At 46.2% G+C, this 25,166-nt stretch overlaps 1 protein-coding gene across 2 annotated transcripts in view; it reads right to left on the bottom strand.

Moving 5' to 3' along the window:
• Positions 1-16,514: 16,514 nt before the first annotated feature.
• LOC146205354 (nucleolar protein 9) overlaps positions 16,515-25,166 on the bottom strand; it is a 56,738-nt gene continuing 48,086 nt past the window's right edge. For both annotated transcript variants that reach the window (XM_084590011.1, XM_084590010.1), the window contains 2 exons: positions 20,126-20,269; positions 16,515-16,797 (listed from right to left, as the gene is read on the bottom strand). In XM_084590011.1, coding sequence (XP_084446137.1) covers positions 16,531-16,797; positions 20,126-20,269 — 411 coding nt within the window. In that variant the 3' untranslated portion in view covers positions 16,515-16,530. The remainder of the gene's footprint in view (positions 16,798-20,125; positions 20,270-25,166) is intronic.

The raw sequence follows: 25,166 nt of genomic DNA on the forward strand, positions 1-25,166 counted from the left end.
TCGATCTGACGCCTCCCCAAGCAGGATGATGTGCGTTGAAATCTCCCGTTATAATGTGTGGCACAGGGGTACTTCGCATGATATCTTGTAGGCGTTCAATATTGAAATTAGCACGAGGTGGTATGTAGGCAGCAATTACTGTAAACTGCATGTTCATGCACTTTAAAGTGGCTGCAACGTACTCATTATGTGGATCAGTTGGTATGGGATGCTGGATGAAGTTGATGTCTTTCCGGATAGCCAGAAGAACTTTACTGAGGTCTGTACCAGTTGTTGATTGCAGTACTGTGTAGCCTGAGAGACGGATTGTAGTATTAAGCCGAGATTCTGATATAGCAATTATAGGGAAACGATGCTTGAAGACGAAGTGTTGAAAGTCAGAGAGACGGGGGCGGAGGCTGCAGGCATTCCATTGAAAGATGGTGGCCTTATTTCGGATGGCTTGCACGCTGGATGGAGCAGACGACTGATTGTCTGCTACCGCCATTGCGCGAGGAGAGGAGATATGAAATCAAGAATTGTAAGGATGGCTTTCGCCACCGGCGAGGAGAGTGGTATAAGAAAAGCACGAACAGCCTCAACAAGTGAGCACAGTTGGGAACTAGAAATTTCAGAGTTTCTGCGAATAGAGGTTTCGCATGAGCGGTTCCGGGATGCACACCTCGAATGAGGCTGCTGTACAGTAATTTTTTGTGGGCTTGGTACAGATGGTTGTTGAACCTCTGATTGTTGTGGAAGGGGAGGAAATTCAACCACGTCATCAATTCTTGGATGACCAGCATCATCTTTCGGTGACTGTCCTTGTGATTTCTTTCCCGTCAATGGTTTTTTTCTGTGACGACTACTCCTGATTTGATTTTGGTCAATTAAAGCAGCTTTTGCTGACTTGTAGTCGGTATTGTTGGATATCTTGTACTTATAGATTAGTTTCTCCTTTTGGTAGGCAGTGCAGCTGGAAAACGTTGCCTCATGCTGCTTTCCGCAGTTGGGACAAATGGGGATGTCACTTGGGCACGTGGTACGGTCATGATTTCCCCCACAGCGCGGGCAGCGCAAGGCTAGTCGGCAAGCAGTAGTCACATGGCCGAAGCGCTGACATCTACCACATTGTCGTGGTTTTTGGATGTATTCATGCACACGGTATCTTGTATATCCAAGAATAACGTATTCTGGCGCAGATTCTGTCAGAAACACAATGCGGATATTTTCGGAATTTCCCAGACGGCGCACCGATTTTATTGGAACTCTCTGCAGTAGTGCCAAGTAGATATCTTCTTGAGAAAGATCCAGGGGTACACCCTTGATTACTCCTACGCCACAGTTGTTTGGTCGGGGCTCGTATGCTTGCACTGCAATTCCTGCTATTGATCGTATTTGTAAAAGGCGTTCAGTGGCGACCGCGGTTCGGGTGTCAACTGCCAGAAGATTAAGCCGCTCGTTGGGGCGAACTTGAAGGACGGCATCTGGACCCAGAGATTCAAATGCTTGCCTCATTGCCAGCGGATTAAAGCGAGTAATACGATATCCGGTATCTACTGGTTTTATGATTACTGTGAGGTTGCACTTGGGCGCTTTGGAAGCGTTAGTTGCGTCGACGCTGAAATTCGACCGCCTCGAGCTGCGGCGACGCTTCGATGGCACTTGAATAAATTTGTCTGGCTCTTGAGCAGACTTCGCCGCAGCATCTATACAGGTAATGACAGACGAAGTATCTGAGCTATCAGGAAAATCATCCTGACCTGTAGGCATCAGCCGATCCCAGCTTGCGGTAGAAGGACCAGATGCGTGTTGTAGATGAACATCAGAGGGTGAGAGTCCTGAAGTACCTGGTGATGACAGGTGACCGCATGATATACAGGTTGGGATGACGGGTGATGATTGCAGAGCTGGCACAGTCTGCAGAGGTAGGCCTGACGCGATGCCAGAAGAACACTCAGGTGACGATTCAGGGTGCGGCATCGGTGGAGCCGCACCCGCCGCTGATAACATGTCAGGATCTTTCAATATAGGCTATCTGGGACATATATATCGAGTATTAAATGGAAAATCAAACAGATTTCGCAGAGACGAGCAGGCAGCCTGACAGCTCCCTGACTTCTTCGTCTTCCTTTCAGTGATCGCACAGCAACGAGGACGAGAGCCAAACTGGCAAGGAAGAGCGGCGTTCGAGGCCCAGGAAGCGGTCATCTAGCGGTGCGAGAGGCGATAGCAAGAGAAGGGACCGGTCAGCTTCCTTCCCGTCACTGCCCGGACCCGAGCCTGGCAAAGGAGGAGGGCAAGGTTCCGGTCATGGAAGAAGTCCCAGTGCCACAAGGAAAAAGGTGAGCTGGCCAAACGCGGGCTCCCAAAATGAGACTGCTCGAGAGAAGGAGCTACAAAGGCAGGTGTTGCAGCAAGCCGAAACTATCAAAAAGATGGAAGCTAGGATAGCAGAGATGGAACGCGCGCTTAAAACCGGCAGAGTAGAAAGGGTACAGACGCCGCTGGCCCAGGCCCCACAGAAAGCGGCGCAGGCGAACGCTTCTAGCGTGGACGCCCCACAGAAAGCGGCGCAGGCGAACGCTTCTAGCGTGGACGATAACTGTACAGCTATGGAAGTGGAGAATCGGGGGACGGTCAAAAGGCCGCCGCCGGCAGATGAGGGAGCTCATGCAAAGAGAATAGCAGAAACTTCGGCGGCGGACACGCCGCAGCCAGTAGTTAAAGTCACTAGTCTTAGGAGGGACATGCTTACCCTTGCAGAGAGAGTAGGAAAACTGGAAGAAAGACAGGATAGGTTGGAAGGTCGGGTCGACAAGATCGAAGCCAGACTAGGCAAGATTGAGGAGCGTCTTGACGCCTTCACCAATGATTTAAGGGGTTTCCAGACCCAAGTAATGGGTATGTTTAAACACCTAAACGCTATGCTAGAGGCTAGATTGCCTCCCGTAGTCGGCCAGGAGCCAATGTTAGTGAACCTAGTGCCTCACCATGGCCCCTCGCCAGCAAATTGAGGTTTGGCAGTGGAACTGCAGGGGCTTCCGTCGCAAGCGGGGGAACCTGCAGTTGCACATACAAAATCTAGATAGTAAGCCGGACATTATAGCTTTGCAGGAGGCTAGCGGCTCGGTTAAATTACCGGAATTTAAAACATTTACACCACCAGAGATTGATCGAGGGGGCGTATCGAGCGTCTTTACGGCCATGCTAGTCCATCGTAACACCACAGTGATTCAGCATACCATAGATAGCAGCAGGGAGGACTACGTCCTGCTGGAGATTTTACCCAAAAGAAAAGGCGATAAGAGTCTCTTTGCTCTTAATGTATACTCTTCTCCAAAAGATAAGGGGGTGGGCTTGCCAGACCTCCTGATAAAAACGCAACGGCTAGCGGCTAGGTCTCAACTCATCGTGGTGGGGGATTTCAATGCGCCTCATCCGGAGTGGGGCTACATCCGAGTCAGCCCGAAGGGAAATAAACTTTGGCAGGTTGCCCAGGACCTGCGATGGACGATCTTGAACAACCCGCTAGATCATACAAGGATAGGCAACAGCGTGAACATAGACACCTCTCCAGACCTCACATTTGTGAATGGTATCAGGGATGCAAAGTGGGTAAACACGGGACAGCCACTGGGAAGTGATCACTATATCCTTTCCACGATATTTAGTGCTGCTAAGCACAAAGACAAGGTGAAAGGAACTCGAGTGACGGACTGGGACCGATTTCGGGAAGTCAGGAATGATACAGTGACCGGGGAAATCGAGGACTTAGGAGCCTGGGTTGAGGCACTCAAGCAGGCCGTGAAGAGTACCACAAAAGAGGTTCCAGCGGAGGAGGAGGGCTCTACGGCTGATTCCAGATTGTTACACATGTGGGAAGCACATGCGAGTCTCCTTCGGAGGTGGAAGAAACAAAGGCATAATGGTGTGCTCCGTAGAAAGATGGCCAAGTTAGAACGAGAAATCGAAACGTACACATTGGAGTTGCAGTGCAAACAGTGGGGGCAGATTTGTGACCGGATGAATGGGCAATTCGGATGCAAAAAAACATGGCAGTTGTTGAGGCACCTTTTAGACCCGACGGCAACCAAATCTGCGCAGAAGGGGCAAATGGCTAGGTTAGTGCATCGGTATCAAGGCACGACTGGGGAGTTTATACATGAACTCCGAAGACGTTACATAAACGCAGAGGCGGGCAGTTGCTTGCCGGATTACTTGGGAGAGGAAAACCTTGAATTAGATGCAGACTTTACGGTGGCGGAGGTGGAGTTTGCAATGGGTCAGCTTCGTACCACGTCAGCAGCGGGTCCGGACGGGGTTACTAATAAGATGCTGAGGAACCTGGATTTCAAGTCAGTAGGGGCACTCACGAATTTGATGAATAAATTTTGGGTGGCCGGGGAGATTCCGCCAGAGTGGAAGCATGCTAGGATTACATTTATTCCTAAAGCTGGGAAGAAGCTCTGCATTGAGAATCTGCGTCCCATCTCGCTAACGTCGTGTTTAGCCAAATTGATGGAGCATGTGGTCCTGAACAGGCTTCAGGGTTATGTAGAGGACAAGGAGTTGATACCTGAAACAATGATTGGTTTCAGGGCTAATTTATCAACGCAGGACGTCATGATACAGCTAAAAAAAGACGTTGTTGATCCTGGGTACGGCACGGGCACCAAGGCTATCTTGGGGCTCGACCTAACTAAGGCCTTTGACAATGTTACCCATGAGGCAATATTGAGGAACCTATCGGACATAAGACCGGGGGGTAGAACCTTCCGGTACATCAGATCGTTTCTGGAGGGTAGGACTGCGGAGATTTTAGTCGGAGAAATGAAATCGGATCCCTTCCCATTGGGGGGCAGAGGGACACCGCAAGGGTCGGTATTATCGCCGTTCCTATTTAATCTCGCATTGATCAAGATACCACCCAGGCTGCAAGGGATATCGGGACTTAAACATACATTTTATGCGGATGACATTACTCTTTGGGTAACAAGAGGCAGTGACGCACATTTGCAAGAAACTCTACAGCACGCGGTGGATATTGTTGAGGAGCTAGCAGGGGAAGCAGGACTCTCGTGCTCTCAGCCCAAGTCCGAGCTTTTTGTGCTGAGGGACAAGCCAAGAGGGATACATGCGAGGCACTATGTGCCGCCACCGCCTTTAGAGGTCAAAGTGGGGGGCGTACCGGTCGCTGAGGTTCAAACGATCAGGATCCTGGGTATGTATCTGCAGACTAACAGGAAAAAAAGCGAGTCCTTGAAAAGGCTTAAAAATACGGTCAATGCTACCGTGAGGTTAATCAGGAGAATCGCTAATCGTAAGAGAGGTGTTAAGGAAAAGGACTTGTGTAAGCTGGTGCAGGCGTTTGTGCTCAGTAGAATAGTGTATGCGACGCCTTATTTGAAGTTGGACGCGACGGAAAAAGGCAAGGTGGAGGCTATGATTAGGCAGGCATATAAAGCGGCCCTTGGGTTGCCTCACAATGCGTCTACCGAAAGGCTGCTGGGATTAGGGGTGCACAACACCCTAGAAGAACTACGGGAGGCGCACTTGGTGATGCAGCTCGGTAGGCTTTCAAAAACAAAAGCAGGAAGGTACATATTGGAAAGGATCGGCATTGGAGTTGATGCTCCAGCTGGTGACACTAAAATTCAGATTAGGCGGGAAATGCACAAGGGCTTGTACATAAAACCTTTGCCCAAGAACATGCATCCAATACATCACGAGGACCACAGGAAGGCAAGAGCCAAAGCTTTACATGTTAAGTACGGGAAGTACAACGGGGCAGTCTATGTAGATGTCGCCGAGTATAGGGACAAGGACGCATTTGCAATTGCGGTGGTGGACGGGCGGGGACGCTTGATCGCCTCCGGATCAGTCAAAACCCGCTCCCCAGAAACTGCAGAGGAAGCAGCGATAGCACTAGCTATTACTAGTAGTAATGCTGACTTGATCTTCAGCGATTCCAAAACAGCCATCCGAAATTTGGCGAGGGGCAGAATATCTGTCACAGCGGCGCGATTGCTGAATCGGGCCACGGGGCGAGGGACTACGGAGGCGGAAATTGTCTGGGTACCAGCACACTCTGGGAATCCTGGGAACGAGACGGCTCACATGAATGCTCGAGGTTTCGTCAGCCGAGTAGGTGAGCCGGACGTTCCGGGAAGGTCCACGAGAGATGGGCTGGTATTCTTTCATGACATTACTAATCATTTCAAACTTGAGCGGAGGATTTACCCACCCCCGGACAAGCAATTGGTGAAGGCGCATGAATGCGTCTGGCGACGATTGCAGACTAGATGTTTCTTCAACCCATACGTGTTGAGCAAAATCTACCCGGACATTCAGCCGGAGTGCAAATGGTGTCAGGAATTGGCAACCTATGACCACATATTATGGAGCTGTAGCATAGCACCGCCACCGGCGGATATTATGCGTGATCCTTCCCTCGAGCAGTGGGAGGCCGTGTTGGCCAGCTCAGACCCGGTCGTCCAGACCAGGGCCGTGGAGTGGGCCACCCAGGTCGCCGTCAGCCATGGGTTGATGGCCATCTAACACGGAACCATCCATACATGCTCTCTGACGAAAATAAAGTTTTTCCATCCATCCATAGCACTTGCACAGCTCCCTGATTCAAACCAAATGCTGGACAGAATTGGGGCAAGCATCCAGTCAGACGAAACACTTTCCAGGGTGGCTACCTTCTGCACTACATCATGGCCAACAGTGCACAGGCTGTCACCTGACCTGAAAAGGTACGTCGAGGTGGCTAGTACTTTTGGAGTACGACTACACCATGTCCCACACTTCCGGCAAAAAGCTGTATACAGCTGACCTGTCCCGGAAGCCACCTGGGAAACCGCAGACAAAGAAAGAACTCTGGAGAGTGCAGTGCGCGAGTTTGAAGTATGAGCACTTGCACAGCTCCCTGATTCAAACCAAATGCTGGACAGAATTGGGGCAAGCATCCAGTCAGACGAAACACTTTCCAGGTTGGCTACCTTCTGCACTACATCATGGCCAACAGTGCACAGGTTGTCACCTGACCTGAAAAGGTACGTCGAGGTGGCTAGTGAGATTTCGCTCTTTGATGGTCTGCTATTCAAAGGCGGCAAAATAATCATCCCGCCAGACATCAGAGTAAAGGTTCTGGAAAAACTCCATGCAGGCCACTTGGGCACAGCGAGGTGCCGAGCGAGGGCAAGAGAATGCATATGGTGGCCAGGCATAGACAAGCACATTGAAGACTACGTGGAAAAGTGTCCAACTTGCAGAGAGCACAGAAAGCCAGAAACAGAACCCTTGCTTCCAACCACATTGCCAGCACACCCTTGGCACACAGTCGGCATGGATCTGTTCACGCTGGAGGGGAAAGAGTATGTTGTAGTAGTAGACTACTACTCCCGATTTTTCGAGCTAAAACAGCTGCCGAGGACAGCTACAAAAAACATAGCCTTAGTCTTGGAGCCAATGTTTGCACGGTACGGTGTTCCACGGACAGTACGCACAGACAACGGGCCGCAGTTCACTTCCACAGAGTTCAAAGAACTAGTGCATCACTGGGGAGCCACACACACAACCTCAAACCCTTACTACCCGGAGAGCAACGGTATGGCTGAGAGGGCTGTGCAGACAGCAAAGCAGCTTTTGAGGAAGTCTTCCAACATACACGAAGCGCTGCTTGCCTACAGGGCCACACCCAGCGTGGAAGGGTTTTCACCAGGAGAATTCTTAATGGGTCGTCGTCTGAACACCACAGTACCAACCACTTCGAAGCTGCTAGCCCCGAAGTGGGACGACAGCGAAATCAGACAAAATAATGAAGCCTACGGAGCTCGTGCAAAACGATCATACGACACCCGGCACAAGGTACGGAGCCGAGAGTGCTTACCACCAGGCACAGCGGTGCGCATCGTCGCTGGAGCTGCATCACACGGCATGGTAACACAGCCAACATCAGAACCAAGGTCCTACATTGTACCAACCGACAGAGGACAAACAAGACGTACAGTAAGACACCTACAACCGTTGCAGGACACGAGCACCACAATAAGTGGACGTGTTTGTAAGCGACCAGAACGCCTGGACCTGTGAGATCAAACCTTTCAAGAAAGGGGGATGTTGTGGGCGCCACTGACGACAGCGCCCCAAGCGGCAAGCTAACCAGGCGGGCCGCCAGGAGACACCGGCATGGGCGACCGCGCCAAGCAGAGCGAAAACGGGCGTCATTACCTGATGTATAAATAAACAGTTTTGCTTGTTATACCGGCTACGTCTACCACACTCCGGATAAGAAAATAAGCCATAAATACCATTCCCAAACACTGGGAAAACTTCCTCCTGACACCGTATAGGACAGCCAGCATAAGAGTTGGAGATCTGGAAGCCTGCGGTGCTCACGTCCAACAAGCGCACGCCGAATGGCGCTGTATGTATATATAGTCTCCCTAATGTTGTTCAACATCGCAATGCTAAACTTAGCCCAAAAGCACTTTACCCGCAGATGACGACTTCGCCTACGCGGATGTCGTAACCATGTAGGATATGCAAGGATCTTTGACGCAGAAAGAAGAAACTGTAAGCAGCTATTAACCTATAATCCATGAATTCACCGTCTTCAATGCTTCTCGGAGAAATCCGAACTTATCAGAATTCTCAGGAATAATTACAATTAAGAATCCTGGAAAATTTGAATTTTTCCTTGGAGACCACAAAATTCAAGAAAAAGGCAAGATCAGGGGCTGTGGCTTGAAAACAGTTTGAGAGTGGATTATACGATAAAGGCTCTCAAATTCACGCAAGAATGATTAGAAATTTGGCTAACCTGGCATCGGAAAGGTATGAGAGAGGAAAACATCCTCCGCCAAATCGATCGAAGCCCTTGTCGTAAGCGTGATTTCCTACGGGCTCCTATACCAAAAGATTAGAATCTTTAGAAGGGTCATTGAGACCATATCATAAGGGGAGCCCTAAAATGGCTCTAGAACTCCAACACACCAACGGAACTTCTTTTGGCATTCGGAGTACACCTTTGAAGAGCTGAGAGAGGCACTGGAGTGTCCGAAACAACGCCTAACAGCCATGCAGGCACGAATAAGGAAATACTGACCAGACTGGGGTTATGGCAGACAATAGGAACACAAAAAGTCCCAAATACCGACACCTACAACAGAGAAGACCAACGTAAATCCGATACGATGACACATGCATCACGAGCGACAAAAGGGCATGACGCAAAGCCAGATTCCAAGCCCTCGCAAAACTATCCAGACACAAAAGTGGCCTACGTGGATATTGGGGCGCATGCCGATCGAGCCAGCTAGGTAGGTCCAGGCAGCTGCCAGTGACCCTGTGGCAGCACTATCCCTATCCATAGCCATCACCATTAAGATCAACGGGGGAAACCATCGAATGTAGTGTCGGACTCACAACACGCTTGCAGAGACTACCTCGAGGAAAACATCACAGAAGGTCGAACACTCTCTCCCACTTACACAGCACATAATGAACAGTTGGACATGAAGACCTTGAGGAAACGAGATGGTATTTCACATACCGGGAGGTCCCCATACCCATCGCCTCATTGGACCGTATGGCGGTGCAAGGCTGAACATGTTAAAGGAACAGAACACCAGAATTTAGATCTCACATTTTTTTTCGGCGCAATGGGATGTCTAAAGTGTTCGATTCCATAACGGTTTTGGTAGAAATGCTGTAGAAACGTTTTACCGAGAATTTTCCGATCAGTGCATGCGCACGTTTTTATGTAGTCCGATGCTGGAAACCGTGACCATGCGACTGCAATGACAACTGATGGTCAACAAAAAAGACATACCAAAAACAAATATAAATTTCGCTCGCCAGGCAGTGATTCGACATTTTCTAGCTTAGAGTAACGTTCTTTTCAGTTTCACACTGAAGGCTGCTACGGCAGAGTAATGTACGCCTTGGCAACAAGTTTTACTGGGTACTATCATCGCTTCAGTCACGAAATTTAATATCCCAGTCACAAGGTCATTTTCAAAGGCGATTGAGTTGATAGCCTTCGAGATTTTCAATCGCGATCGAACTCGAAGGAGTTGTGCCGCTGCTACACGGCAAAACTCGAAGGCTATTGAAATAGTTCTGGTGTTTGGCGCCAAACTTTTATGGCGCCACTATCGTTGCTTTAGGTTTTTCTTAAAGAACTAAAATATATTTATAAATACAAAATAAAATGTAACTGTTATCTTTTTTTAGTAACTGCAGGTGTTTAGTTGTTATTCAATGACAACTTTTTTTTTAACGCGTGCTTTTCATTGTGTTTGTTTTTCTCGGCGGCGTATGCTACAATAGTCGAGATTACATAAATAATACGCCTAAAAAAAGAGCGATGCTATTTTAAAATTATTACGGGTATTAATATTTTACCGCGTAAATTAAAGATATAAAATAATAACGTTTGGTAACGTTTTTGTACCGTAAAAGGCGCTGTGCAAGTGTGTGCGTGACGCGCCTCGGGTCAACGCTAGCAACCTTGCGCGATGTTTCGAAGGCCTTCGAGATCTCGATAGAGTTCTGAGCTGTTCCGTTGACTCGATAGACTATCGACTCAATGGCCATTGAAAACGCCCGTGTGGCAGCTTTCGAAGGCCTTCGAGTCGATAGGAAGTCAGTTCGAGGGCCTTCGAAATGCCCGTGTGACAGCGGTATAAAACACTCTGGAGCCATCCATTGGATGGATGGATGGATGGATGGATGGATGGATGGATGGATGGATGGATGGATGGATGGATGGATGGATGGATGGATGGATGGATGGATGGATGAAATATAGGAGCGTCCCCTTTGAAACGAGGTGTTAGCATTTGCTATCATGCTCATTTTTTCCTCTATATCTTAATTATTAGTGGCAAAGCCTGAAAGCATGCCTCTCGCGGTGCACACTTCAGCGGTGTGAAAGGAGGGGTGGTTTTTATTTAAGGATGCAGAGAAGAGAACGCAATATATAATGTATTATGACGAGCACTCCTAGAAGAAAAGAGAACAGTGCGCACATGCGAAAATCAGGGCTATTTTGCTGACATGTAGTCACGTGGGGTACCACGCCGAAAATAATAGGCTTTCTCCGCTAGATAGCACCTCAGTTGTTTTTATGTGATTTTCAATGGCAAATTAAAATTGTAAAGCCTCTTTTCTTTGATATTGTAGTGCTTGATCTGTACTATATGAGGCAAGGTCTTTTCATCTTCACCATATTCTCATGACATATTTTGGCTAGTGTTCTGTCCCTCTAAGCTGGAAAGAATAAATTTTTCACGACTCCACAAACAGCTATCCGCCTCGGACACTACGGACTAGGGACTAAATCAGCCCAATGCCATACCCAATTAAACCGATGTTCTTGGCGCAGAGCGAGTGCACACATACCTCTTGGAAATGCCAGGACAAAGATGACAAAACGTTAGTAATGTCACACCCAACACACGAACACTGAAAGGAAGAGGTGGCCTTGACCAACAACAACCTGGAACAAGAAGTCGGGCGGAGCCCTGGAGTCCAGGGGCACCGACCATCTAGCTCCTGCTATACCTTCAATAAAATTTCCCCTCTCTAGAGATGAAATTATTAGTAGCACAAAATTTCTATATCCAAAGGGTAAAATGTTCTTTATATGTAACTTTAAGATTGGTTAGACAGGCCAAACAACAAAACAAAATGCGAAAAACTTTGTTTTGATGCAAATATTGAATTTGGCGGGCTTTTAGACCTCTTGTTGCGGGTTTTCTATATTTGATCTGGCAACACTGGAGCCGGAGCATGAAGCGCGCGCACCCTGCGAGCCCCGAGGGCTGCGCGCATAGAGTTAATACAAAGACTCTAGAGGGAAAGCTGGTCAAGGAAACGAGCTTCCCACTGGTTGGTCGCCATCATCAAATTCGTCATTGTGGCCAGCACAGTTTTTGCCTATGTGATGTTACAGTAGGTACGCGACGCAACATACCACCAGAAATGCTCCAGACGCGACGATTCTGCCGTTGTTTACAGCACCTACTCTACAGTAGCACAGTAGCCGCCAGTTAACTGCACGCCGCCACCTTCCCACGATCTACGTTGCCAGCTTCAACCCATCTTCATGTGCCCGATTTAGCAAGTAAAAATCATCTGGAAACCATTAAACAGTGTGATGGCGGCAATCACGCGGTCACCGCTCGAATGCATTGGCTGAACGGGCAGCTTTCTCTCTAGAGTCTTTGTAATAACTCTATGGCTGCGCGTGTCCGCATTCCATATACGTGTCACTACGTGACGTCATAAAGGCGATAATGGAAGCGGTAGATGGCATAATTGACTTGCCTGAATTCCAAACTATCCGGTGCAGTGGAGGATCGAGTGGCCGGTCATTATGCGGTTCAAGCTATAGTTCAAGCATCCTACAAGTACCAGCAGGTGGACCAATCGAAGAATAAAAATGAGAGAGAACTGCAGAATATGCATTAGGGTAACGTGAAAGCATGGATACTGCTGTTGGTTGCTTACGCTTAATTCACTTCTTATTTGCCCGTTTGTCTTTGGCACTTTCAAATTGCGCGCTAATCCCTTCCTATACCCTTTTTAGGCTCTACTTCCGGTTGCGTGACGCCACATATCTTCTACATCGCATTAATTCACTTGTTTACCCATTTTAGTCTTCGGTACTTTCAAATTGCGTGTCAATCCCTTCCTGTGCCCTTTTTCGGCTCTACTTCCAGTTACGTGATGTCACATTCTTGATGTCACCTTAACTGACTGATTTAATTGACTATTTCAGTATTTGATACATTCAAATGTGGCACCAAGCCATTCACTAAGACCATTCACCTTTACTTTTTAATTTTATGCCTCTAATTAATTACCGAATTAACCTATTGGCCGAATTAGATTTTCGCGCACATTACATCACCCTCTATCAATTGACACCTCTATGACTTCTCACTACTGCTGCGGACACGAGTTTGCAAATTGCGCGCCAATCCCTATTCCCTTTTTCGGCTCTACTTCCGGTTGCGTGACATCACATCCTTGACGTCACCTTAATTGACTGAATTAACTATTTTAGTATTTGACACATTCAAATGTGGCGCCAAGCCATTCGCTAATGAGACCATTTTCGCCTTTTTCATTTTTTGCCTCTAATTAATTACCTCATTAACTTATTGGCCTAATTTATTTTGCGCACATTACGTCACCCTCTATCGATTAACACCATTCATTAATCTCTGCGACTTTTCAATTACTCAACTACTGCAGACACGGTTTTGCGTGTTTTGCCTCTAATTACCTACATAACTTACTTCGGACACATTACGTCACCCTCTATCGATTGACACCACTCATTAACCTCTACTTCTCAATTACTCACAACTGCTGCGGACAACTTTTACATTTTTTGCCTGTAATTACCTATTTAACATATTGGCCTAATTATTCTTCCTGCAGCAACATTAGTCAGCCTCTATCGATTGACACCACTCATTCACCTCTACCACCTCTCCATTGCACGCTACTGCTGCGGACACGATTTTGGGGACGCGGCCGGCGGACAGAAATCTGTGAACATACCGAAGTAACGCTTTCGCGTTAATAAGTGTGATGGGAAATGGCTTTTCCAGTGGTTGCCCGGCAATGCGGCTGCGTCCGCCACACCCTGCTGGGAGCACTACATCCTCCTTGGATGCCCATGGATTGGCGGCTGCGAGCATAGTGCCTCTGTGGCGGCCGGCTGATCCTCCGGGACCACTCTGGCGTGGCGCGTGGTAGAACGGCTCTCCCAGCGGCTCTCCCAGAAAGGCACCCTGTTCAGCTACGTTGCGGTTTCAACCTTCCACACCAGCCAAACTACTGTCTGCTGTACACTCAACATTCGCGAGCTATGCGAGGGACCATTCTCGTGTGCCTATGCCTTGTCCCCATCACCTTCGACGTCCTGGGCCAGATGGTGCTCTTGTCTGAGGTGGCGTTCAACATATAATGCAGAAGGTTGAGCAGCACTCGAAGAAGGAACTATCGACAGCGGAGTGGGCGCTCAACCACATTATGTTCAGCATCGGAGCAGGGAATGTCGTGCTGTTCAGGCGGGCATTAACTTCTTATTGATATACGTTGTGAATAAAATATGCAGTGTAACCTCGCTCTAGCCCCCACTTTGCGTTTCTTAAAGTGATAAGGACATCTTCTTTCGCCCGGCTTCCAGGGCCTATTCCAGGCCCTTTTTCGGGCCGGGCTCTAGGGTCCGACCTACCAAACGCAGGTAAGCGTTACTCCTGCGGACTCCTGGGCTGGTTCCTGCTGCCGGTTTTTCGCCATATTGGGAGCTCCGGAATCTTGGAGTCGCGGCAGCCTTGCTTAGGCCTATCGAGCCATGATGAGGGTTTGAGCTGAAAAGTTTTGGGGTGCGACCTGATACCGGTGAACACCTCCGGCAATGCACTCCCTCACCAGAGCAGGAATTTGCTACCCTGGTGAAGTAATTGGCCACAACCTCCCATGATTAGTCCTGCAAAACCCCGGCCTTCAGTCACCAACGGCAGTCAGACCTGTGACGCAGCGGAGGGTGCTAAGAATCTCTGGCTCCGCTGGACAGGCTGCCATTGAAAACAGACCCTGGCAACTTTTAAAGCTAGAACACTAGCTAGTGAAGCTAGTTTAGCAGTGCTGTTAGAGGAACTAGAGGGTTTGAAATGGGATGTCATAGGGCTTAGTGAGGTTAGGAGGCCAAATGAAGCATTACTATACTGAAGGACGGGCATGTACTGTGTTATCGAGGCTTACCGGAGAAGTGAGAACTAGGGGTAGGTTTCCTGGTCAAGTATACATTCTAATGAAAATCAAGAAGAAATGGGCATGGGCAGGACATGTAGCGCGAGGAAAGGATAACCGATGGTCGCTTAGGGCAACAAACTGGATTACAAGGGAAGGAAAGTGTAGCAGGGGCGGCAGAAAATTAGTTGGGTGGATGAGGTTAAGAAGTTCGCAGGGGTCAAGTGGATGCAGCTCGCACAGGACCGGGTTAATTGGAGGAATATGGGAGAGGCCTTCGCCCTGAAGTGGGTATAGTCAGGCTGAGGATGATGATGACGAACTGCATCACACCATGCAGCGTTAGTACCCATGGCCACTATAGTTTGTTTTGAATGTATATACAGTGCGTTAGCACAGCGCTGACGTCATGAATAAACAGACTTTTTGTCCTCTCGCAGACTTCCTCACCGTAACTCTCGAGCAGCCCAGCGAGTAACCACGTGAAAAAAGAATAGGGAGGACACGGAGGGCACGCACCCTCCTAAATTCAGGGAGGTAGGGGCGCCAAAACCACACAAGAGATGGTGGCACATCATAACATTTGGAAGAGCTGAAGCAGACATACAGGATAGAAGCTGGCGGGTCAAACGCTACTTGCACCTGTACAAGTAGATACTTGCAACTGTGCAAGCAGAGTTTGTCCCGTCCACTTCTCTCGTGTATGTCTGCCTTAGCACTTCAAAAAGTTATGATGCGATACCAACCAGCCCAGCAAACAACCTTGTGAAAAAAGTTGGTGGCGCACTCTCAAAGCCTCGTAATCGAGGAGGCTTTACCTCGCTCTGCCCCACCCCTCCCCTCCCCTGTAGCAGCGGCAGTCGGCTGCCAGAAAGGGGTGCAGACAAAATAAATACGCAACGTACACGTCTCTTCTTGCACCCCTCCTCTTCCACTTGCGGAGCTACGGCAAAAAAAAAAAAAGGACGGCGCACGCGCTCAGCCATTTTTTCGTTGCTAGGCGTGAGGTCACGGCATCCTCACGTCGAAGGAACCAGCACTTTAATGAAGGCGATAGCGATAGTAGCGCATCGCAAATTTCGTGCCACATCGCATTTCTTTCGGTGCTTGGCAAAGGAGGATGAAAGTCGACTTGCACCTCTTAATACAGCCTTGCCTAGTGGCGCTTTCCTAGCACATTACCCTGCTTACATGAATGCGATGCGCTAGTTGTCGTATTGCTGTAAACCGGGCTACATTCACACCAAATGGGTCTAGGTCGGGCACCTGTTGAGCATAAAAAAATGTGTAGAATACTATCGAAGGGCATACAGAGTGAAAAGTATGAATGAGTGCAAAAATGAAGATAGCACTAAAGCACACCATGTGAAACAGGCTACACATCCCCACAGTTGTTTGAATAAGCACAGAATAGCCTTGGAAAGTACACGCGTGCCTGACAACTAGCAATGTATTATGTGAGACCAATGGAAAACAGTGCATCTGTTATAAATAGCTACGCAGTTGGAAGAGCACCAGCATTGACAAGCGGCACAGGTTCAGCAGCAGGCAATAAAGACGACCTGTCTTTACTGCCTTTAAGGAAATTATCCCAGCGGCAGCTCTCCACTGGGACGATCCTTTGCTTAAAGGGCAAGGATGCCTGCCAATTTTTTCAACATGCCATGGTATGTTGCCTTGATGCATGGTAACGGACTGTAAAGGTTCTAATTCATTGCTCTGCAGCTCATAGTTCTTTCAAGCAGACTGTAAAAAACAATGATCAATCCTTTATTTTTCCTTGATTATGTCTTGGAAAAGAAGAGACGTCTTCTTCTTGTTCTTCTGAAGTTCAGCCCAATCATTACGGCGATGAATGAAGTGATGAAGGGCAACCTTCTTGGAAACTAATCTGCCATGTACTGACGTAGCCAGGGCACTTTCCTTATCTGAAAGCTCTTCAGCAATATCCACTTTCTGTGCCATGCTTGCAACATCCCACAAGTTCATGACAAAACAACTGCCATACTTGTCCATTGCAAGAGTTCCATACAGCCCCTGAAATAACACAACCTAGGGTTAAGTACAGCTCAACTCCATTGCTTTTGCACAGTGAAAGTACAAACTTTGCTAATAGCACATGTGGTACATGGCCCAATTGGCTGGCACTGAAGTGGGAGCTACAGCTGGGGCCAGCAAATCAGGGCCACCGTTCACATGTGTTAGAATCGTATGTGATTGGCTGTAATGCTTGCAGTCGTACACCATGCTATTACTACTAGTGAAGAGGGGTGCAAACAAGCCACCAACTGTCCTTGCACGCAAGGTGCTTTGCTAGTTATATCTTCAATTTGCCACTACCAGCAAATTTTGAAGCAAAGCATAGATACTGAGATTAGGCAGTCGCAAGTGCAGTGTGCGCCTTCCTGGCACTTAATGCACACCACTGCCAAATAAATGATGTGCTGTCTATAGTGTTAAATGTTAACATTAAAGGATGATTTAGTCAATTCAGTCATATAGCACTATGGAAGAATATAACTCAATAAATTCACCAGTAATGTGCATGGCCATGACATAGGCGGCCGATTTTTGGAACTCCAATAACTCGGACTTGTGCGGTATTTTGACTTTACTGAAGAACTGTCAAACACCTTACCAGAACATGAAGATGCAGACAAAGTCAAACAAAGATAAATGCAACATGTGACTTGTAATATTTTACACATGCTGCAAAGTTTAAATTACCAGCTATGGTACAGCTGCCCAAATATTTAACTGGTGTACAGGATAGTTGCCTTTTCTGCACGCCTGCACCAAAAGCAGTTAAAACTAACAGGAAGGTCAAGATTAAACAAGGGCTTGGTAAGCACTTCCTTATTAGGACTTTTGGCAGCATTTCCTTATTTGGACTTTTGGAAGCTTGGCTCCTCTGCAGAATAAGAAAATGCAGCCGTCACGCATGCTAGTTAAAGATTGTGTAGAACAGTGCGAAAAAAACAACAGGAACGAAGGAAGACAACAAGACGAACGCTGTCTTGTTGTCTTCGTCCTTGTCGTTTTTTTTTTCGCGCTGTTCTACACAATGAATTACCAACGTGCCCAAGTTTTTGTTTTAACCTAGTTGAAGATTTGGGCGGCTGTACATGCCTGCGGGTAGTGGAACGCTACTGTGCTTTCTTAAGAACTAATAACGTTTTTTTTAATTTCCCAAAAGGAAAGGCGTGATTGCACTTGGAACAGAATATCATGCACCATATAAACCACAATAAAAGTAGAGATTTTTGCATGAAAAAGCAAGCTAAAGTCGCCCCTCGTCTTATATAGAGGTCTTTAGCAGAATGAGAAGCACAGTCTGGCAACATGTGGCATGCCTGCTCATGAACGGACATCCAAAGCTGTATCAACACCCTGCAGTTGTTTGCTTTTTTTTTTTTTTCAGTCCCTGGCGTATTTGCCTTTGACTGTGTTCTTTCGTTTCATTCAACCTATAATAGTGTATAATTCCTGGTTAGCAAATAACCAATCAATAGTGCCATGTGGAGACCGTTTACGACAGCCAAGTTGGCATTCGCTGAAGCAAACGGCAACAAGGCCGCTTGCTCAGTAACAGTTTGGTGTGTTCTCATGCAGCCTTTCATGAATTGTTGCCTAAGCAACATGCTTGATGGAACACTATGACGCACTGGGGGAGGCGGTGAGCGACAGAATCGTCTTCCGATAATGCTGTTAAAAGTTCAAAGTGGGATCGTCGTTCCAGTTATGCAGCAACAAGGCCGACATTGTAAATATATATGCTTTGGCAATTATCTTTTTTTCAGTACAAGGTAAGGGGGTCGACCTGTTTATACGGTACATATAGTAGACTTATGAACTTGAAGGGACCAGAAAAGATTTTCGTCTCGTCGAATGTTCATCTTAAGAGGAGCTCCCCAAAAAAATGAAGCAAGCATGCTGGGTGTGCCCAAATATATGTTAAATGAGAACAATGAATAACAATAGCCTTTCAGGGTAATGGTAATTGCAAATTGCCCATTCATTCTGTTACACATGAAGTGTGCTGAAGACTGAGAACATGAAACACACTCATGTACCCCCGCGGACAAAAGCGGTATATTCCAAGCGCTACGAGAAAACTGCCCACCAGATTTTTGCGACAGAGAAGCAGTTATTTCTGAGATATGCATAACGTACCCTCCTTGACATACTGTCCATCTAGTCCAAGCAATTTTGTGTGGCACATTTTTTATATGAAAAAAATGCAATCATTGCAATTCGCGTGGAGTATACCACTTTTGTCCGCAACTGTACCTCACTTAAAACATAACGCGTCTACATTTCTCCTTTTTCAGTCTATCCTTCTCATTGTATCCTAGTGCCTTCTCAGCACAGCTATTCATAGTAGAGCTTCAGCATAGCTTTTCTGTGCACTGCAGGCAATGCAACCAGCGCCGTTCTGACCATCTCTTCACCGTGAAAATGTGTACATGTTGCAATGCCATGTCTGTTGAAAATGCAGCCCCTGAGCTCAAACTCTACAAGCGGGTCCCCTCTGCACACGCACCTTTTAGCCTGTGGGAGGCAAGACGCGGCAATGTCAAGTCTCTGTGCCAGCACTGGTGCCCTGCCCCAAGAAAAGTACACTCCAGGAAGATAGCTTCCCTGCAGTTCTGCCCGAGAGTGCGCAGAAGCCATCTTGTGGGGGCACACTTTCTTGCATAACAGCATTTTACATATATCAAGTGCCCAGCTAACTCCAGCCAAGGGATAAAAAATAAAATATTTGAGGTAGGTGAAGCAAACCACTTGCATCAGCCGCCAGCCATCTTGTAGACCACAAGTAATTTGCTTTACAATTAATTAGTAATTAAGAATTCATGAATTATTAAACATTTACTCTAGACAATAAATGTATTTTGCAAGCTTTGAAAAGTCCTTCAGAAGTACCATTCTGTTATTTACCTCAATTTTCTATGTGCATCTCTGTTTCTGAGCTTGAAAGTCCACGAAATACAAAAAATCACATGATTAGCACATTCACAGGCCATGATTGTGCTGCTCTTAATCGTGGTTTGAGTGAGCAATATCAGCAAAGCTCTCCTCACATCCACCTGAAGGGATTATGATATTATACTATAACATCACTCCTGTTTCAACAAGCTGGCAAAATCAAATCACTCACGCACCTACCACCATTCTTCTTTGCAAAATACCTGCCTTAGTTGTGCAATGTGCCAGGCTTTATCCTCAGGCTATGAAAAGCTTTTCTTTTATGAATAAGAATTCAAAAAGTTCTGCTCAATTTCCCTCTGTAACCATATGATTGCAGTATGGTAAGTTTTAGTGGTAGTTATTTTTGTTTCCTTTCTTCGTCAGACGTACATACCTTAAGAATCCTGATAAGTTGTTCCTTATTTGCTTTCTTCACTTGGTCACTTTGCACAAATGCATCTAAAACATGGGAACCGCAGGGACAACAAGCAATCGCTTTTAATGTCTCTGTGTTCATATTCAAAAGGCTTTGTGCAACCTAGAAAAAAAAAATATACATATGGTATAAAATCTGTTTTCATGACACAGCAGATATTTTCACCAAAAACGATAACTTCACACTGAAATGCAACACATACTTCAGACATTACTCTTAATTTTACGCAGAGTATTTTGCATACCGTTTGGTTTTCAGCACCTAGCTGAAAAACAGACCATATCTAAATAAAATACACTCTCCTTCCTGAGCTAGGTACTATTTAGCTGTAGCTATTTTGGCTATTTTAGCCCTAAACTGAATGAAAAAGAATATAAGTTATTTGAGCCAATATCAGAATGAAATTTAAAGTGCCATATTTTTAAACTTCACTCCAATTTTAGATACTTGAGCAAAAATTTTCCGAAGTTTTGTCAGTGTGCTGACAATAGCATATTTTATGCAAAGAATTACTGTGCTCCCAGCAGTCAAACCGTTGCTAGGCTAATTGGTTCATTCTTATGGACACAGGGTAGGCTAACAAAGAAAACCTAATTTTTGCTTTTCGCTACATAAAATTTCCTTATGGATGAATATTTAGGGGAAACCCTCAAGGTAAAGTAAATATGTAATAAGGGAGTAATTATCAATGAGTAATTACTCTCTTAAAGTTCCTTGTTTATCTAACAATAATTATCATTTTCCCAGCATTTCTTTCCTGATTACCATAAAGGCCAAATGCAATGAAAATTTAAACTGTTAAGAATACAATTTTACTGTAGTACATCAAGAGAGAGGGCTAAAAACAAAATATGAGCAGCACATTTGAAATGAGTAGGTAAGAATTTGGTTTCTAAAACGGCCATTCTCAAAACTGGAATTGGAAAAAGTCGCCACTACAGGTCACCGGAAGTGATGTAGAACTGGGCGTACTTGTCATTTTTTCCCCCATGCTGTCAATGTAGCAATCAAGAGGCCGCTGTGGTATATAGCATAGAGATTCTTTTGAGTCCTTTCTGCATTTTGCAGTGTGTAACGTGAGCTACACATTCGCTTATATAATGAAACTGCCTGAAGAACAGTGATGAGACGGAGCGTGTTGAACGGGTTCGGCATTGAGAATTCACATGGCGAGATTCTGTCCGACTGATGCGTGGAATTATTCGAAACAAAGAGAGCTATGTGTCTTGATGAAAGCACCGAAAACTGGATTTGCATCAACAATACTGGTACGTCTCAGTTCACTGAACTGTACAAAGAAATGCGACTTTCGAGCGAAAGTATTTTTCGTGAAGTGAAGGCAGCAGGATCATATCATACGGAATCGTAGCAGGAGCACACAGGCCATAAGCGTAGTGCTGGCAAAGATGATGCATTTTATGACTAACATGTCGGTAGAGAGTGGTGTGCAAGACTCTTCGTCCCGTTCAGCACTCGCCATACTTACTCATCTAGTTTTGCTCATCGAAATGTATGTACCTACAGGTAGAAATCAAAAGCTGTAGCCACAGGCAGTGGGGCGGCCTTGCATCAACAATGAAAAGCCTCTCAAAAGGTGCAAAAGGCAGACTTTCGGACAAATTATAATCATGTACGAAGTCTGCGCCTTTGACATGAGCTGAAAAAAGTGTGCTGTGCTTCGCTGAATTCTATTTATCGCGTTTCATTGCCAACATTCACTGCTTTGGCAGCGTGATGTTCTGTGAAAAATGATGAAGCCTTACTCCGGGTATAGCGCTTGTGTTCACACCCAAAGGCTGCAGAATGGCTCGGCATGGTTCGTGCACTTAGGATAATCAGTATCGGTGCGAACAGACGAGGCGCCGACAACAGCAGAGTCCAAAGTCCCCTTCTTTTATTTGCCGCCTTCTCTCATCGAATGTGATCGGCACACAATCGTCGTCTGCTAGTCAGCCCTCCACAAATTGTTCTACACCATAGTAGACAAGCTACCTAATTGTGCGACACGCCGCCAAGTGCACGCGCCGTCTGCTACAGAGCTCTTAAAACTCTTACATAAATCTCTGCTGCATCTTTTCACATAAGCTTACAACTTGGTCACTAAGCTTTCATGACGTAGCAAAAAAGATTTACAGCCACTCTGAGTGAGGTCACATTTTGTTTCAGTTGGCCTTTAATGAGAACTTAGAGAGTCTGGTGGCATTGATGTCATCAGTAGCTAAGAGGGTTATCACACAACTCCCGCCCTCCCCTGTTAGATCTTATCTTGCATGGCACTCGCAATATCACAAGGTATTCCACGTTCGCCGGTATGGCGGAGGGTGGTGCGACGAACACTATCAAGGATAGGTTACAGGTAACATAGAAGATGAAGCAACCATCACCGTAGCACACTGGTAAGCACCGGATGCAACATACGAAGGTTGTAGGCTTGGATCCCACCGGCAGAATGTGGTTGTTTTTCTTCGAATTTCTACTCAGTTATCTCCACAATTAATTATTACTTCACATACATCAACACGTACAAAAAAGAATCCCCATGCATTCCCTTGTGTCAATGGCGGATGGCTCCTTTCTTATGCATCTCATAATGAAGAACCTCATTTTCCCTTCATTCATTTACTGAACAATTCAATGCTACACTTGTGCGCAAACAATTTTTATAACACATATAACACACACACACTCACAAAAAGAAGGAGCTTTTTTCATAACCTTGTGATTACCATCCATGCCGAACTTTACAATTACACGCGATGTGTAGTACCTTGTATTAGAAACAAAAAAAAAAAAAAAGGGTACACCAGAGCTCCACAGGTGCATTCCCGGGTGCTACATTTCCGTGGCTGCTACGTCGTTGGGGTTCAAGTTCCACATAGCTCCCATACGATTCCATGAATTATAATCCCACATGCTAAAGCCATGAATGGGCACCTGAAGGCGGCACGAGCGACAAGTACCGGCGGCCATGCTTACTTTTAAGGCGGCTTATCTTGGCCCAGTCTGGAATGTCTAAAGCTCTACCCATAATCTGCTGTGGGGATGTTGAGCGCTTAATTGGGCTAGACTAACCAGATAAATTTACCCGGTGACTCCATGTTAGGCAGAGGGCATTTGGGCACATAGTGGCATTATAGACAGTAGTGGTTCTTTTTCTTTTTTCTTTTTGCTGCTTTGTTTATCTTTCTTCGTCTGTGTTGCTCACTTCGTCGTCCACTTTGTGCCACATCATGCTTTACTTTGCAATTGGCGCAAGTGAGACTGCGTGCAGTGTAGCACACGATCCATCCTGTTCGTGCAAATCGTGAATGCAATCATGTTTCTTTCCATCGTTTTTACTGTTGACGAGGTTGTGGCCAAGGGTGTCGATGCAAACAACAGGGTCAACGAAAAGGACAGTGAGCTGCTGCCAGAACCAACTTTTATGTCAGCTGCAGCGGCATTAGACTTGCTCAGTAGATATGTTTGTTCAAGTGATAATTGCAGAAACCACACGGCACTGCACATTCTGGAGAAGCGCATTGTGCTCACTGGGCACAAGAAAATGGAGCCGAATATGCTCAATGATTTTCGAAGTGCAGCCCAGCAATCAACAGTATTCAGTTTGCCACTGCTGTCAAGTTTCAATTTGTTGTATTTCCCAGCACTTACATTTTCCTTTTTTTCTGTGCCATGAAAAACATACAAGTGGGGTTCTACAGTACACAGCTGGAAACAAAGAAAGGTTCCCTAGCACTTTGATTTTAGAAAAATGTAGATCTAAACAGTATGCAATTTGCCTGAAGAGCATTGTTTACCATTGTGCTATTTCAGCACAATTTAAATGGAAAGCTTTTTGTTTTTCTTCTGCTCTAGGGACTTGTGTGAGACAGTTACTGGAATGACAAAGAAGTGGTCCTGGAAGCAGTGATTTAGTGCTAGTCAGCCTTAAATCTACCTCATAAAGTGCACTGCTTCTATATAAGGCAGCCATTACCTTCATGAGTTATCATCTTTCAAAACTCCCACTGTCAGAAGACCATACAGACGATCTAACGAAGACCTGACCATGGCTACACATTGGTTAAGAAAAGGAAATGCCTCCATGAGAAGACACGAAATTTTGCAGAGTGCAGATAATACAATAAGCAAAAAATAACAAATTTCTTTCAAACAATAATTCTAGTTTAGACAACAGGGCATAGAAAGCTGATTAAAATGATACTAGAGTAGCAGCTTAACTACAAGCGGATTCTGAGAAAATAATCACAAATATCTGCTAAAAAAGAAAAAAAAATGGTAGTGTTTTAACGTAGTTAAACCAAGTAGGACATGCGAAAGCTTTTACACACAGATACAAGTTGATAACATACAATGCACAGCATTAAACTGCAGTACAGTCGACGTGCCAGGCTGCAGCGATGGCTACGACACTCAGAACTCACCACCACTGAGAAATAAATCCACTCTGTTCTGACATTTCTCTTTTTTTTTTTTTTTTGCCCAAGCATGGCATATGGAAGCAACAACATTCTTGGTTGGGTTTGAGTGTATAAAGTAATGCTTTCGCATTAAAACTATCCAGGGTTTAACTTGATCAGACCGATATGCCATACAAGAACTCGGTTTGTATTATCTGCGCCGAGACACGTGGACTGTGACATTGCAACCTGACGGGCCAAACAAGAGCAAGGCACATTAGATCCAGCATTGTTGCTCGGCTCTGGCGTCCATATGAGCGCCTTTGCACTAATGCATGAGAGTAGGCCTACCCTACACCCTTAAGTGGCTGTCTGGTCCATTGTCTATGAGCGTGTTCACCTTTCTTTAGTGCTGCAGAACTTCACCTTTATTATGAGTGTGACTAGCTTATTTCAATAAACCTCAATATGCTCCACATACTGCCCTCTATGCAAGTGCTTTAGAAATAAAATAAATATGTCTGAAAATGACAGTGCCATGCACTATACCAGGCGGGACGTGCTCAATGCACTTGACACCATCCGATCAATCCTTGGCG

This window comes from Amblyomma maculatum, chromosome 1, assembly GCF_055883805.1.
Source record: "Amblyomma maculatum isolate TAMU_Amacu chromosome 1, ASM5588380v1, whole genome shotgun sequence".
In the NCBI taxonomy this organism is placed as follows: Eukaryota; Metazoa; Arthropoda; class Arachnida; order Ixodida; family Ixodidae; genus Amblyomma; species Amblyomma maculatum.